The sequence below is a fragment of the Girardinichthys multiradiatus genome, chromosome 15 (genome assembly GCF_021462225.1).
Source record: "Girardinichthys multiradiatus isolate DD_20200921_A chromosome 15, DD_fGirMul_XY1, whole genome shotgun sequence".
In the NCBI taxonomy this organism is placed as follows: domain Eukaryota; kingdom Metazoa; phylum Chordata; class Actinopteri; order Cyprinodontiformes; family Goodeidae; genus Girardinichthys; species Girardinichthys multiradiatus.
Window position 1 is genome coordinate 5,360,238 of NC_061808.1, and position 15,995 is coordinate 5,376,232.

At 41.5% G+C, this 15,995-nt stretch overlaps 2 protein-coding genes across 3 annotated transcripts; both read right to left on the reverse strand.

Annotated features, from left to right (window-relative positions):
* Positions 1-1,833: 1,833 nt before the first annotated feature.
* On the reverse strand, positions 1,834-8,493 carry LOC124881750 (hatching enzyme 1.2-like). 2 transcript variants are annotated; one of them, XM_047387508.1, is made up of 9 exons: positions 8,349-8,493; positions 8,232-8,273; positions 7,877-7,924; positions 7,761-7,801; positions 7,498-7,567; positions 7,309-7,423; positions 6,999-7,171; positions 2,146-2,227; positions 1,834-2,072 (listed from the first exon to the last, which is right to left on the reverse strand). In XM_047387508.1, the coding sequence occupies exons 1-9, from the start codon at positions 8,398-8,400 to the stop codon at positions 1,949-1,951; spliced, it is 747 nt and encodes a 248-aa protein (XP_047243464.1). In that variant the 5' UTR covers positions 8,401-8,493; the 3' UTR covers positions 1,834-1,948. The 2 variants fall into 2 exon arrangements, with proteins under 2 accessions (XP_047243464.1, XP_047243463.1); XM_047387507.1 differs by having other exon boundaries at positions 7,877-7,927; positions 8,349-8,491.
* A 482-nt stretch (positions 8,494-8,975) lies between these two features.
* Positions 8,976-15,688, reverse strand: pimr213 (Pim proto-oncogene, serine/threonine kinase, related 213). Its single transcript, XM_047387622.1, has 9 exons — positions 14,427-15,688; positions 13,274-14,143; positions 13,151-13,194; positions 12,810-12,879; positions 12,628-12,731; positions 12,216-12,388; positions 11,595-12,091; positions 10,384-10,465; positions 8,976-10,263 (listed from the first exon to the last, which is right to left on the reverse strand). The coding sequence occupies exons 1-5, from the start codon at positions 14,575-14,577 to the stop codon at positions 12,709-12,711; spliced, it is 1,158 nt and encodes a 385-aa protein (XP_047243578.1). The 5' UTR covers positions 14,578-15,688; the 3' UTR covers positions 8,976-10,263; positions 10,384-10,465; positions 11,595-12,091; positions 12,216-12,388; positions 12,628-12,708.
* Between the last annotated feature and the right edge of the window lie 307 nt (positions 15,689-15,995).

The following is a 15,995-nucleotide window of genomic DNA, read 5'->3' on the forward strand; positions in this document are numbered from 1 at the left end:
ACAGTAATGGGTGCGCTGTGCCGGTCCGTTGTGGTGAAGAGAGAGATGAGCCGAAAAGCGAAGCTCTCGATTTACTGGTCGGTCTACGTTCCTACCCTCACCTATGGCCATGAACTTTGGGTCATGACCGAAAGAACGAGATCCCGGATACAAGCGGCTGAAATGAGCTTCCTCCGTAGGGAGGCCGGGCACTCCCTTAGAGATAGGGTGAGGAGCTCGGCCATCTGGGGAGGGGGCTCGGAGTAGAGCCGCTGCTTCTCCACATCGAGAGGAGCCAGTTGAGGTGGCTCAGGCATCTATACCAGATGCCTCCTGGACTCCTTCCTCGGGAGGTGTTCCAGGCACGTCCCACCGGGAGGAGGCCCAGGACACGCTGGAGGGACTATGTCTCTCGGCTGGCCTGGGAACGTCTTGGGCTCCCCCCGGAGGAGCTGGAAGAGGTGTCTGGGGAGAGGAATGTCTGGACGTCTCTGAGTCTGCTGCCCCGCGACCCGGTCCCGGATAAAGCGGAAGATGACGAGTACGATGTTTCAAACTAATTTTAATACCAAACAAAAGTAACATGAATAAACAAAACCAGCCATTATCATTTGCGATTTTCATTTGTTAAAAAACCTTTCCTACTCAGCCATCTGCCAAGGTTTAAGAGTGTGTTCATAGATGAGAAGACCAGAAGGTTGAGGTCAGGACTTTAAACACCTGGAGCCATGGAAGTTACTGGAACACAATTCATTGATTTGGTGCTGTGACCCTAATACCTTTGGTAACAGTGTATGTACATGAAAAAAAACAGGTCACAATAGTGCAAATATGCTTCTTTTGATTTACAGTAAAGTAATGCCCTTTTCCACTTCCTTTATTTAGCCTGACTCCATTACCTATTTTTTTGGTCCCTGCTCTTGAGCAAGTACGACCAGGGATGAGTAATGACTGACTTGAACAGACTGCTCTTTACTATCTTTTTATATCCCTTTCCTGTTTTATACAGTTTAATTAGCCTTTCCCACAGATCCTTTGACAAGTCTTTTACTTCCCCAATGACTCAGAAATGTCACTGCAGCACTGGATGAAAGATGCAAGGTTCTGTCATGAGCCCAGAAACTCAGACCTTTTATCCACACACCGATTACAAGCAAATCACAGATGTGGTCACCTTTAGTAGCCATTCATACACATTTGTCAACTTGTGTGCATGTTATTAGGCCAAACTCACCAGGGTATGTAAACTGTTTGATCAGGGTCATTTAGCTAGTTTCTGTTGTCATGATTCAAAAAGAGAAAACAGTTTTTAAACAAATGGCTTCACACAACCAGTAACCATAACTGAAACAAAAGTTGTCCTGATTGTGGACTCCATAAACCATAAATAGTTTTCATCTACAAGCCATAACCACCACATTACAATAAAGGCTTGACAGAATCTGAGTTTCACCTTCTAAAAAAAGAGTAGCAGGAACCATTGAAATTTTCACAATATTCCATGTTTGACTACGGTACGTACGATGCCTTTATTATTAAAAAAAAAAAGCCTTTTTTGGCTTCTGAGAGACCCCCATTAAAACCTAACTCCAGCCTTTGACCCATTTCCATTTCTCCAAAATAAAATTTCCCAGATTTTAGATATTGTAGAAGCTGAAAGGGTAATTTGGAAGATAAAGTCTGTAGTTTAACATGGATTTAGTCATAAGGAACTTTTCATAGATTTGAAATTACATCTGAAATGCAACTGGAAGTGCATATTAGAAGAAAAGTTTAAGATTTTTGAAATCTAGTACAAAGCACCAGTTTCAAGTCAGCAGTCACCATGATTTCAAGTGGAAGAAGGACTCAAGGTAGCCTTTAAAACTTTAATTTCAATCACACCATAGGCTCATCTTAAAAGTGTGTTAACATGAATGTCTACAGATCTAGTGTTAAAACACTTGGGGTGCAGCTGGATCATGGAGGTTTAGCAGTGGTAGAGGGTTTTTAGTTTCTTTATGTCCAGCTGGCTCAAATGGGTCCTCTGACCTATGGCCTTGCCATTCTGATTGGTCACAATAGTTGGACTTCCATCCACACTGAAATAAGACCTGTGTACACAAAGACAACAAACAGTGGAGAAACCCAAAGACAACGTAAAGTTAGCCAGGATGAGTTACTTACTCTCCATAATGCATGATGGATTCAAAGTCATAGGGCAGGTTCAGAGTGTTTCCACGTTTCACCTTGAAGTTGTCCTTCATACCTTGGGTTATGACAAAAAAAAAAAAAAAAAACTCTGGTTTAGAGCAAGAGACAAGTAAACAGTAATAATTTGCCATAGTACACCAATGATAACGCCCTGTTCTGCTTTCACAAAGTTGTTTTCCAGGTGTTCACAAAGGCTTTAGAGTACTTCTAGTTTTGGAGGTCTTTCAAGGCATTCTGGACTGCTTTTGCCATATTTGGTTCTAGGACCTGACCAGGAAGAATGTCAGATTTAAGCAGTTTAACCATTGAGCTCCCAGAAAAACTAAGCTTGTTTAGACAAAACTTGGTAAAGTAGTGACTGAAGGAATTGTAGAACCCCCCCAGAAAAACAAGAGGGGTTGACATGCAATAACAGACTGAAGTAGCTCACTCAAATGAATCTTCAGGTCCAATATCTAGAGCAGAAGTGTCAAACTCCAGTCCTCGAGGGCCAGTGACCTGCAACCTTTAGCAGTTTCCCTGTTCCAGCCTGAATCAAATGGCTGAATTTCCTCTTCAGTATGCAGTCAAGATCTCCAGCGTCCTGCCAGTCACCCAATTATTTGATTCAGGTTTGTTGAAGCAGGACCATCAGAGTTGCAGGACACCAGCCCTTGAGAACTGGAGTTTGATACCCGTGAAACTATGTGAGGCTCTGAATGTTTAAGCTTTTTAGGGCTCCTTCAAGGTAGAATCTAAGCCTCAAACTGCCATTAAATTGTGCAACCTTTTAAATCAAATATGCAACAGATTGCTAATTCTTCAAACAGGCCCTACCTCAATCTGGCCATATAGAGAGATTCAGCTGACAGGGAACTGTCTACTTGGACACCATGAAGAGCAAAGTTAATGTGGGAGGGCAAATAAATTATAGGCCCCTTGTAGTGTTTCAAATAATTTAGTCCACAAGTCTGTTAGGTATGGATATTACCAAAACATGTATGATGTCAGCATGAGACTGTTCACACATGTAGCAGGTATAGACCATTTATTCCAGATAAACCATGATTAGAATATATCCAATGTGCAAGATTACACTGAATTAATCCTTTATGAAAGATTCATGAATCAGTTTAAGAATCTTCTCCAGTATTATCCAAAATTATTTTCCCACAATGTTATTGGCAGGAAGAAAAATTTACTTCAGGTAGCAACAGGACTGTACATTTATGAAATAATCCCCCTTATTTAGGAAAGACTCCTAATTGTGAGAACCATGTCCAAGTCTGGAGAAAATTTGGAAAGCCAGGAGTGTTTCTGGACAAAATGTCCAACTTGAAAAAGTGGAATAAATATGACTGAGCAAGTTTACATTTAGCCAACAGGTGTGTAAAGGTACATTATCCAGAGATTAGAAGACTATGGGAAGACACTTGTGCCATCAGAAATTGACCGGCTGGTTGAGGTGTGCTAAACCCGAGAGAACACCTGACTCCCGGCACATTGTTTTCAAAATCCCGCTGGGTTTCCCCAATCACTGGAAGTTAGATATAATTCAGTCAGATGAAATCTAATAATGTTTGGTTTATTTATTAGGCCTGAGCAGGAAGCCTGCAAGGGCCTATTGTAATCATAGGATTTCTTTTCTCTTTTTTCCGCTGCATCTTTGTGTGTCAATTTGGGGACTTAGCCATGCACCAAACCTCACACGATTTCACCCAAAATTCTTGTTCCTTAATGTCGTTATCAGTGCAAACCACTTAGCCATGCCCCCAAACGTGAGATAGGCCGAACCATAAGTTGTAGAGATCTGAAATCTTGGGGTATGCACTAAAACGCACAGGAAGTCGGCCATTTTGGGTCAAAGGCCTATCTTTAGCCGTTTTTCACTTTTACTCACCTCGAACTTTAACAAACTCGTTCTAGGGATTTTGAGCCATCGGCTTCATATTTGGTCAATATGCAGTTAAGGCATGGGGGATTAAAAGTTATCAAAATCGTGAGTTTTTGGCCATGTTTAGGGGGCGTGGCCGGGGCACGAATACGGCGTTCGCGCCCAAAATGAAAGAAATGCAATAACTTTCCCAAGAAACGCCAAATCACACCAAAGTTGGCATGAAGGAGGACCTTCGGGTTCCCGACGATCTTATGGGGTCATATGCTGACATCAAAGCCACACCCCCTGGGAACAGGAAATCACTTTTTACTTGGAAAGGTTCCCGTCTGCCTGTCTACACTCAATCTGCTTCAAACTGTCAGGTGACTGATAACTAGTGGGTCTAACTTCGTTTGAAGCACAGTGACTTTTCATTAAAGGGCGTGGCCGTGGTGGCGTGGCGAAGTTGGACGTTACGCCATGGCCATACTTTTGGCTTTAATATCCACATTCATCTGATCTGCACCAAATTCAATGTGATTGATCCTTGTCCAGTGCCCAACAGAGATCTGATGACATAGGCGTGGCCTAATTCGTCCACAGCGCCCCCTAGAATATTAAAAAACACAAACAGCCCCAAGCCATGCTTTGACCGAGGAATCTGAAATTTGGTACACATATGTAACTTCTCAGGACCTACAAAAGTGTTGGTCCAAACCCCACAGGACCCCAGATTTGCCCTTTCTAGCCCACATATCTGAGCAAACTCCTACAGCTTTTGACTTAGAGACTTGAAAATAACTCAGTATACTCTTAAGGCATTGGGGATCAAAAGTTATCAAAAGCTTTTTGATACATAAAAGCGTGTGGGCGTGGCCACGCCTCAAAATATGACTTCTCGCCATAAAAAGAGGAAATTGGTATAGCTCCTACAAGGAAAGTCACAGACACATGAAACCTTCTGGGATTGATCTGCCTCTAGGCCTGAACAATATTCACTGATCAGATGCTGACATCATCGAAGCCCCGCCCCCTGAGAACAGGAAGTGTAATGTTTCACTTAGTGTGGTCCATGTTTGATCCCCTCCACCTAATCAACATGAAACTGTCCCAAGTGACAGATAACATGATCGTCTAAGTTTGTGTCTAGTACTGACCGGTTTGGCTGGAGGGTGTGGCTATGACAGCGTGGCAAATTCTGATCTCACGCCACGGCCATACGTTTGGCTCCAAATTACACACGCATGGTCCGATTCACTCCAAACTGAATATGGTTGATCTTTGTCAGCCCCCAAACACCTGTATTGGATTACATTGGGATTTGGATCAACAGCACCCCCTAGGACATTTCAAGGGCTATATCTCCCTCATACATCATTGGATCCACTTGAAATGTAGTATACATCAACAGGGATCAATGCTGAACATGTTGGCACAGGCAATTCATGACGTTTTTTTCCGCCCACTAACACACAAATGAGTGCAGCTTCCATCTGGAAGGTCCGATTTATTCCAAATTTTGAATGCTTCTCGCCAGACCAAAACTCTGCATGACCATGACATGTTGCTCACAGTGCCACCTAGTGGCGACGTGTTGAAGTGAAGCAGTGTCATCGTTGGTGGCATGCAGCCGGCGATGCCAGGCTCCTGCGGTTGCTGCAGAGGCTGAGGTGTGCTGAGGTGCGAGGGCCTTCAATGCTGCTTGCAGCTTTAATTATTATGGTCTGCAAATAAACTGATTTAAACTTTAAGTTAATATGTTAGTTTAAATTGTTGAAAGCTTTACAAATAAAACAAATGGTATTTGTCATAAATTTTATCTAGTGTTAGATTTTTATATCTATGAAAACAAAATTTAACATTTGAAATGCCTGAATAATGAACAAGATCATAAAACATTTTAAAACAAAACCGCATTATAAGCCATCAGCAGTATGAAAAAGGGTAAATAAAAACCGTATAATCATTTACAGTAGAGACAACGTTATTAACCTTCAGGCTCCATTTGTTCGGCTTCACAGCGCTGCGCTTCATGCTAACATGGTTGCTAGGCAACAGAAGTTTCTCTTGCCCTTACCTCAGTGTAACGCAGACCAAGTAACACCAGCAGCACACTATGCTAATCTGGCATGTTTAGCTAATAGCTACAGGTAGCATAAGTGTTGCCGTTTGACCATCATTTGTTTACATGACACTTCTTCTAGATGCTCATTTGACTTGGTGATTGACATCTGCCAAGCTCATGTAGCTGCACTGCTCCAGCTCAACATGACGTAAAGGAAGTTTAACCTGATGTGAAACGTAAATTGATGGATCTGCGATTAATCTGTGGCTTCAAGGACCTGGATGTGTGACACAAAAAAACTGAATTTTGGAACTGAAATTGAATTACAGACCTGAAAGTGAAAGTAGTCAAAATGAATTTTTAATACAACGAAATACATTTTAAAAGCAAATGAATTCAGTTTCAAACCATAAAATTCAGTTTCAGTTTAGTGAAAATCAGTTTCAAACCAATGCATTTAATTTCAAGTTACACAAATACAAATTTAGTCAGAGCAATTCAAATTCATTTTCTGATGGCACAAGTTTCTTGCCATAGAAGACCCTGTCTGACCAGAGATGAAAAGCAGAGTCTAAAGTTAAAAGTTGTGATTTCAAATACATAAAGTAGGGCCAGGCCACTGGAATTTTGAGAATCTGTCATGTCCTTTTGTGTACGCGCACATTTTAGATTAGGTGTGATATTAGCTTGTCTAATTTGGTAGTTATTTAAGAGGTGTGTTGCCAGCCCGACAAATATTTAAAGACAGGCTTGAGATCCCTGACTACTTAAAATGGTTACAAGAAACTCCAACTGCTTAAAAATTGCTTGAAGTCTTTGTACTGTAGGGCACATACAGTGCAAGTGCTAGTTAAAATCTCTTGTTAAAGTCAATTTACAACATTGCGTCAGCCGAGAGACATTTACTTGGAATGATGTTTGACCAGTTGATGGTGACGTAGTTGTCCCGGTCATCACGCGTGTGCTCATGGTACAACCCCAGCGCGTGGATGAGCTCGTGAGCAAGGTTCCCTGCAGTGCAGGCTTGTGAAAGAAAGACTGGCTGGCTTCCTCCACTCACACCAACAAAGGACGCACAACTGGAATCAAGAGATAAAATAAAAGATGGCTCTGTCATACAGGGTGAGCTGGGAGGGCAATTTTAGAGCCAGTTTAAAGAATCCAGAGTTCACTGATTAATAATATACTTTATGCATACATAGGAGAGACATATTACCCTTCCCCTTGTTTAAAAACAAGATAGTTGAACTCATCTGTGTGCTCGACAAAACGAATACACGTGTTTGCTGATACCATCCTAAAGGCAGCAAGGATATCAGCCACTCGAAAACCTGTTAAAACAAAAAGCTTTAAAATCAAAGTGGATGTTTGATTAGTCAGCCTAGTTGGAGCAATAGTAACTCACCCACTCCAGGACTGATTTCATAAGGGACGATCGCATCTGACCACACCATGTTTACTGCATTCCGGTCCTCCTGCAATTTTAAAGTTAGGCGATTACTGCGATTAATAATGTGTTATTCTAGCTCAAAGATGGGCCATTAAAGGACACAGGGCAGATGTCCTCCATGGTATTAGTCCCCAACTTTGAGGGGCAGGGGGCATTTCCAAGGATTAGAGTAGCCCATCTGTTTTACTTGGACCAGTTTTGACGTTTTAAAAACTTACCGCCAACAATATGTCTCCTTCCTCAAGAGTCATATTGCTCACTAGGACCAAAATGGAAAAAGAGTCACTTTGCTGAATAAAAAAAAAAAGTGAATACAAGGTCTGAAGATTTTCACCTTCTATGGTCTCTGCACTCTTGTTGGGAGACAGAGTGTGATTTGAAGCTGCTGCAACATAAAATAAGACACTTTTTCATGAAGTCTTTTTTTAAGGAGATTCAAGATAACCTGAACTATACTAGTCATTTACAGAATGGGCAGCAACGAAAAGAAGTAAAAAAAAAATTTTATGACCCCTTAGTGTTGTAAAACCCAAAAGCTACTACTTTCTGTTTGATTCATGGCTGGGTGAGTCACATTGACAGCTGACACAGCAGCAGTATTGCGTGAAGAAATAAGAGCAGTTGTTTATCAAGCTCTGATTGGTGCAGCAAAGGTAAAGAGTGCACATGAAAACAGTATAAGGACAAACCTGAGGGAGCAATCTCTTCTTGTTTTCGACTTCTAGGACCAGCTGCAATAGGATAAAAGTTTCATTTACAATTACAGCATTTAGAGAAAAACAGAGCTGAACTTCTGTAATATCTACCTGTTGCCATGCTGCAGAGTCCCAGCAACACCACACAAGGATACAGAATCATTTTTGTTAGGATGAGAGCAAACTATGCCCACACACTCATCCTCCTCTGACTTATATATAAAACTCAGCTGCTAGCAACAGCTGGGATCACTTCCACTGATTGTGTCATTCCTAAAGCTGGACCTCAGGTGTCACAGTGTTATTTGGTCCTTGGAGTTCCGCAATGGGGAAAGTTCCTTTCAACAGCAGCACGATTTATGTTTAATTTTAGTTATAACGTCTTACTTTTAAAAAGTAAATTCAGCATTTTACTGTGATCTCCTTGCATAATGAAGTTTAGTTTGGTAAAATGACAAAAAGAAATTGGAGGATAAAAAAAAGGTGGAGAAAACCAAACTGAACAGAAGAGCAGAGCTTGCTGGTGGATGAGAAGAGAGGATTGTCGAAAGGTAGATTTGGTCCTGGGATCACGGTGGGAACAAAGAGGAATTCCCAGCAGATCAATGCGTCGTTCCCTCTGCTTTCAGCACCAGCCTGGATTGTGAGCAGCTCTGATTCCAGCTGCATTCAGAAGCTAGAGAGGAGATAGCAGCACCAGAGAACTTCTCCACAGACGGGGAGCGTTGGAGATGACCATTTAGGCTGAGGCTGCTGACATCATCATGAAGAATGCAGCAAATACCTCATTTACATCTTCCTTCTATGTATTTAGTGCTAATTGTACTGTTTTGTGTCTAGAGTTTGTATTTTTTAAAGTTTTTCCCAAATTTATTTTGTGAGAGCTGGACTTGTAAATATTGAAATAATTCTGCACCATATTGTTTGGTAATTGTGTGCACTTTTTATTCATAGTTATTGTTTATTTATCCTCAATATAACCTTACTAGAGGTGCACCTTTAATCTGTCCTGCTGCTGAAAATACATTCGCTCTTGGGAGATAAGGTCAATCTCTATCTTAATAATTGTATGATTGTAATAGTTTATATGCTCATTTACTCGACTATTAAGGGGGTGGATCCCTGCACGATTGAGCTGGTAGCGTTTTTTTAATTCACTGTTCAGTGTTTGGGGAATATCTCTGTCTTTCCTCCATCTTCTCTGCTGAAGACACTCTTAAACTCGCTAAAAGTCCTCACTAATCTTAACATCTAACGTTAGGAGCTTTTTTAAGGCCTAAGATGCTTCGTGAATCACTTATCCTACAGCGGGAAAATTCAAAGAAAAATCTTAGAATTTGAGAAATTTTAAGAAGTGCTACTTTTAGTCTTAGGATTCTTTGTGACTACGAGCCCTAATTTATAAGCTACTCCTACTTTCCACTTACTTTCTCCATGTGAATGTTTTATGATAGACAAGAGTTTTCTAATTAAAGTTTCTGCCATAAGCTCCTAAACCTCAAATATTGATTTCAATGCGTTGTTCTAAAAATCCAAGGTTTAGTGACTCCAATAACTTGTCTTTTCCCCCTAGAAACCTCTCCAGAGTTCAGTATTTATAGAAACTTGAGCTCACTCTACAAACAAATGCAAAAGTGGTTTGTTCTGGTCATAATGGACTGGATTTGTCAATGTTCTTTAAAAAAGTTAAGTGTAGACTTTATACAGTCAATACTTTAAGTAAAAATTTCAAATCTTCTGCAATTTCTCAAATGATAACTCACCAAAAGGTAGTTTCAAAACCCTTATAAAATTTCACATCCTGCACAACCACCTCTTCCCTTCTGAAGAGAACCACATATGTCCAGTTTTATTATTTAGTATTTGGAACAGTTATAGTTTGCAGCTGGATCATGGAGAGGTTCAGCAGCAGTAGAGGGCTTTTAGTTTCACTATGTCCATTCTGCTCAGATGGGACCTCTGTCCAATGGTCTTGGGTTTGTTTTTGGGCACAATCGTTGGCCTTTCATTTATACTGAAATAAGACCTGTACACATAAAGCAAGATCAGTGGTGAAGCTTGAAGGCCCAGGAAAAACAGAATTGTACCAACACCCTAACACTAAAGTTAAACATGTTATACTATTTAGCCAAGATGAGTTACTTACATCCCATAGTGCATGATGGATTCATAGTCATAAGGCTGGTTTAGAGTGTTTCCACGTTTAACCTTGAAGTTTCCCTTCTTGCCTTTAAGAATAAAAACATCTGTATTTTATAAAAGGACTTGAGAAAGTTCTAAAAGTTAAGGGGCTCCAACAAACTACAGATTTGAAAGCAAGCCTCCTCTAGGTTATGGATTTACCGTTATCAGTTATGCCTTTTACAATTTCTTAACACATTAACCTTTATCTACCAGTAGGATTTAAACATCTACCATTGAAATATTACTGGGCCAAACCTTGATGCAGCTGGATTGTTAAGTGCTAGTTTTGAGGCTTCTGAAGCAATAGTGTGGAACCAAAAAAACCAAAATTTGAGCACCAACTTTATTTGACCTGGTTACTTTTCTGCCATCTTAAATTGTTTCAGAAACATCTCTAGACTTCGGTTTCTTTACCATCATTGGTTCCGATACCTGTCCAGGTACGGAAGGGGATGTCATGTATTTTACCCACTTAGCCCTGGCCTACAGATCCCAACCCTAAACCCCAAAAAATTTAATCCTTTATTGCATTAAAATGCAATATTTTTTGTCGGTCATCTCAGAAAGTGAAACTCATATAGAATCATTATACGTAGTGTGATATATTTCAAGCCTTTGTTTCTTGTAATTTTAGTGATTATGGCTTACAGGTAAAGAAAACACAAAATTCGGTGTCTCAGAAAATTAGAATATCACATTAGACCAATCAAGAAATTAGGTTTTAAGTACAAATGTACAAAGGTACGCCCATTCCTATGCATTCAACACTTGGTTGGACCTCCTCTTGCATGAATTACTGCATTAATGTGCCATGGCATAGGGGCGATTAACCTGTGGCACTGAAAAGGTGTAATGGAAGCCCAGGTCGCATTGATAACTGCCTTAAGGTCATCTTCCTCTTGACAACAGGCCATTGTTTTTCTAGGGGGTCAGGGGTGGTTGCTGGCCAAACAGGAACACCATGGTCATTAAACCAGCTTTTGGTACCTTTGGCTGTGTGGGCAGGTGTCAGGTCCTGCAGAAAAATAAATTCAGCATCTCCATGCAGCTTGTCAGCAGAGGGAAGCATGAATTTCTCTCAAATTTCCTGGTAGATGACTGCAATGACTGAACTTCAGAAAACACAGTGGACCAAAACCAGCAGATGACATCACACCCCAAACCATCACTTACTGTGGAAACTTCACGCTGGACTTCAAGCAACATGGATCCTGTGCCTCTCCACTCTTCCTCCAGACTATGGGACATGGATTTCCAAATGAAAGGCAGAATATATTTTCATCTGAAAACAGGACTTTGGACCATTGAGCAGCGGTCCAGTTCATGTTCTCCTTAGCTCAGGTAAGACACATCTGATGTCGTTGGTTCAAGAGTGGCTTGACACAAGGAATGCAACATTTATAGACCACGTCTAGTATTCATCTGTGTGTGGTGGCTCTTGATGCACCGACTCCAGCCTCAGTCCATTCCTTATGAAGCTCCTCCCAAATTCTTGAATGATTTGGCTTGAGAATCCTCTCAAGGCTGCAGTTCTCCTTGTTGCTTGTGCACATTTTCCCACCACACTTCTTCCTTCCACTCAATTTTCTCTCAATACGCTTGAATACAGAACTCTGAACAACCAGCTTCTTCAGCAATGACCATTTGGGGCTTACCCTCCTTGTGAAGACCTGCAAAACATATTGGACTTTACCCAATATTCAAATAAGATTGCTCTTAAACAAGTGTTGTCTTCAGCCATCATTCAAATTTGAAGGGAAAAGTTCAGTATTTCACCAGTTGAGTGGCATTTACTTGGAATGATGCTTGACCAATTGATGGCAACGTATTTGTCTTTGTCATAACGGTTTTGCTCATGGTACAATCCTAAAGCGTGGATGAGCTCATGAGCCAGGTTCCCCAAGGAGCAGGATGGCACAAAGTAGATTGGCTGACGTCCGCCAATCATGCCAACAAAGGATGCACAGCTGGAATCAAGACAGATCCTTCAGACATTTTGAAACAATTAAGATCTAGTTTCATCTTTATGGAAAATGAGCATAATTACTAAGGAACAGTAAGAATTAATGCAATGATAGCAATAAAGCTTTTCAAATTTTAAGCTTCAGTCACTCAATGCTCTATGATTTGCCACAACTGGCTGTTTTATACAAAGTTTCAAGTCTTATAAATTAGAGGGTATTTTGTGTACTTAAAGGGATCTCACCCTTTGCCATCTTTAATATGGATGTAGTTAAGCTCATTCTTGTGTGGAATAAAGCGAATACACGTGGATGCTGATATCATCCTAAAGGCTTTCCGCCACTCGACCTGTTAGAACAATATACATTTTTAAAATCTGAGTGAATATTTTAATCAATCAGCTAAGCTTGATCTACAGCAACCCACCAAGGTTCGGACGGATTTCATAAGGGACAATTGCATTTGGCCACACCCTTTTAATGGCATTCCGGTCTTCCTGCAAATTTAAAAAGGAAATGTTAGGGTTTTACTGTGATTTAAAGTTTTGAGCATGATTTCAGGCTTGGAGACATTATTAAATTGGTACGCATGCTACTGCAGAACTTTGAGAATGCCTGTGGAAAAAAAAATTTAATTTAATTCAGATGCACAAGACATATCTAAACCATGGATGACACAAACTTTCCAAGGATTGAAACTGCACACCTCTGCTTTACATCAACAGGTTTTGAAGCTTCAGCTCAGGCATCACAAAAGATTTAACTCACCATCACAATCATGTCTCCCTCCTCAACCAGGTTTTCCTCTAGGTCTACATCACAAGACCAAAATGGAGAAGAGTGACTTTATTGAATTTAATGACATTTAAAAACAAGGTCTGTAGATTTGACCTTCCGAGGTCTCTGCACTCCCGTTGTGCGAGGGGACGGGTTCCCAGGCCTCTGCACTCCCGTTGTGCGAGGGGACGGGTTCCCAGGCCTCTGCACTCCCGTTGTGCGAGGGGACGGGTTCCCAGGCCTCTGCACTCCCGTTGTGCGAGGGGACGGGTTCCCAGGCCTCTGCACTCCCGTTGTGCGAGGGGACGGGTTCCCAGGCCTCTGCACTCCCGTTGTGCGAGGGGACGGGTTCCCAGGCCTCTGCACTCCCGTTGTGCGAAGGGACGGGTTCCCAGGCCTCTGCACTCCCGTTGTGCGAGGGGACGGGTTCCCAGGCCTCTGCACACCCGTTGTGCGAAGGGACGGGTTCCCAGGCCTCTGCACACCCGTTGTGCGAGGGGACGGGTTCCCAGGCCTCTGCACTCCCGTTGTGCGAAGGGACGGGTTCCCAGGCCTCTGCACTCCCGTTGTGCGAAGGGACGGGTTCCCAGGCCTCTGCACTCCCGTTGTGCGAAGGGACGGGTTCCCAGGCCTCTGCACTCCCGTTGTGCGAAGGGACGGGTTCCCAGGCCTCTGCACTCCCGTTGTGCGAGGGGACGGGTTCCCAGGCCTCTGCACTCCCGTTGTGCGAGGGGACGGGTTCCCAGGCCTCTGCACACCCGTTGTGCGAGGGGACGGGTTCCCAGGCCTCTGCACTCCCGTTGTGCGAGGGGACGGGTTCCCAGGCCTCTGCACTCCCGTTGTGCGAAGGGACGGGTTCCCAGGCCTCTGCACTCCCGTTGTGCGAGGGGACGGGTTCCCAGGCCTCTGCACTCCCGTTGTGCGAGGGGACGGGTTCCCAGGCCTCTGCACTCCCGTTGTGCGAGGGGACGGGTTCTGAAGCTTCTACAACAGAGGGTTGCATATCAGTCAAGTCACATCTTCAAAAAGTGCCTTTAGGCAGTTGCACAAACATAAAAAAATAATAAAAAAAGACACCAACAAAAAGGAAACTTATTTTAAGCTTTAATAGTAATGTAGTAAAACAATAAAACTGCTTTCTAATGTCTGATTTGAGTCTTGGTGAGTCACATTCCCATAAAGTAAAATATTGCCTAAAATAATAAGAGTTTTTATTTATTTAAGAAGACTTATTGCAACAATGAAGGTGAATTTCTTTAATGTGTACCTGTTGACAAGAATCCAAGCCCAAGCAGCACCAACAAACAAGAACCCAGTCTCATTCTGTTAGAAGAGGGCAACTTTTGCACCGACTGGCCCTGCTCTTCTGACTTAAATAAGAAAACCCAGTTGGTGCCAGTCAACTCAACAGCTGGCATCACTTCCCCTGATTGTATCGTGCCTTCACGCAGACGTCAGGGGGCGTTATTTCCACTTTGAGGCACAGTGAAAGATGATGTCTTCTAAAGGTGCAGCAAGTTTGTGGTTTTAGCATATTTTACCACTGACATTTGGGTTGTTATGCATGAAAAATGTGGCGTCTTATATTGCACATTTGTTACTTTTCTCTCTTTAAAAAGGCAAAGACAGATCATAGCTCAGATTGAATGATTTACCAAAACTTAGAGGGCTGTTCAGACAGATCATTAACAGATTATAAAAACACAAAATGATATGAACATGTAATAAGAAACAATGTTTTTTAGAAATTGTCGCAGTCATTTGTCTGTGTTTTGTGTAACTAAAATGACCGCTTGGTGGCGGCAGAGAGCGAAAACGGTTCTGAAGTTCTGAAGAGTTCTAGTTGTGACACATAAGCCCATCAGAAGCATCAAACTCTGCTAAAACGTTCCATCATGCCGTCGTGGGTGTGATTTAAAGGGTCAAAATGAAATATTAGTATTGGTCCATTCCTTAATCCAATTGATGCTGCATTCAGGAGCTACGGGAAGCACAGGAGCACCTCTATAGAAGCAGGATTTTTAGCAGTTTGCTGCTCTGGAAAATGCATTTGTGTATTAACACAATCCCAAGCTAGGAAAACATCAGCAATAACCTCAGAGAAACAGTAGTTGCTGTCCTGTAATCTGAAAAGTTTATAGGGCGATTCATTAAGTTCATCATTTGACAGTGAAAAATATAATTTGCAAGTGACAAACAACAAGACAGTGATCAATCATTCTAAAATAGAAAGTTTCAGCAATGTACCCAAAGATCAGACTGTTTAATGATCAGAGAAATTACCAAAAACCCAAAAGCTCCATCTGAAAATGCAGAAGTTTGTTCTTTTGTCCTTAATCTTCCAAAGTTTTCAAGCAAACTTTTTTTAAGTTAAGTAAACATAGCAAAAGGGGTTTCTAAGAGAGACACAATTTTAATGTAGATGTGGGTTTTAATTTAATTTATTATCTGTTATCATGTACAATCCCTAATATAGATATTACTATTTAGACATCAATAGACATTTCAGTTTGCATTACTTGCATTATTGTTTTCACCTTTTTACTTCCACTTTTAGCTCTATTTATATTTTTCAATGTATTTTTTCATTAGACTATTAAAGAACTTGTCTATGCTTAAAATTTTGTACATTATTTTTAGATTTTACACCCAATAAAACCAGTTGTAATCAATCTAACATTTTCTTTCCTTGAAAGCTGTAAACCTGTCTTCATTGTGTTGCCCCAGCCTTTAAGAACCTCAGCATCTGCTCAGCTATGCCCATATCAGTTTATTTTTGATTTTCAACAACACAAGATCACCAACCGATCAGGAAATTCTACCATATGACCAAAAT

Bases quoted from the DNA above. Each gene is read 5' to 3' on its own strand.
- LOC124881750 (XM_047387507.1), bottom strand. From the start codon at position 8,400: ATGATTCTGTATCCTTGTGTGGTGTTGCTGGGACTCTGCAGCATGGCA. The intron at 8,274-8,348 runs GTAGATATTACA...ATCCTATTGCAG, and splicing joins ACTCTGCAGCATGGCAACAG to CTGGTCCTAGAAGTCGAAAA. The intron at 7,424-7,497 runs GTGAGTTACTAT...TTGTTTTAACAG, and splicing joins TGAAATCAGTCCTGGAGTGG to GTTTTCGAGTGGCTGATATC.
- pimr213 (XM_047387622.1), bottom strand. From the start codon at position 14,577: ATGCCAGCTGTTGAGTTGACTGGCACCAACTGGGTTTTCTTATTTAAG. The intron at 14,144-14,426 runs GTACACATTAAA...CCTCTGTTGTAG, and splicing joins GCTTGGATTCTTGTCAACAG to AAGCTTCAGAACCCGTCCCC. The intron at 12,732-12,809 runs GTGGGTTGCTGT...TTGTTCTAACAG, and splicing joins TGAAATCCGTCCGAACCTTG to GTCGAGTGGCGGAAAGCCTT.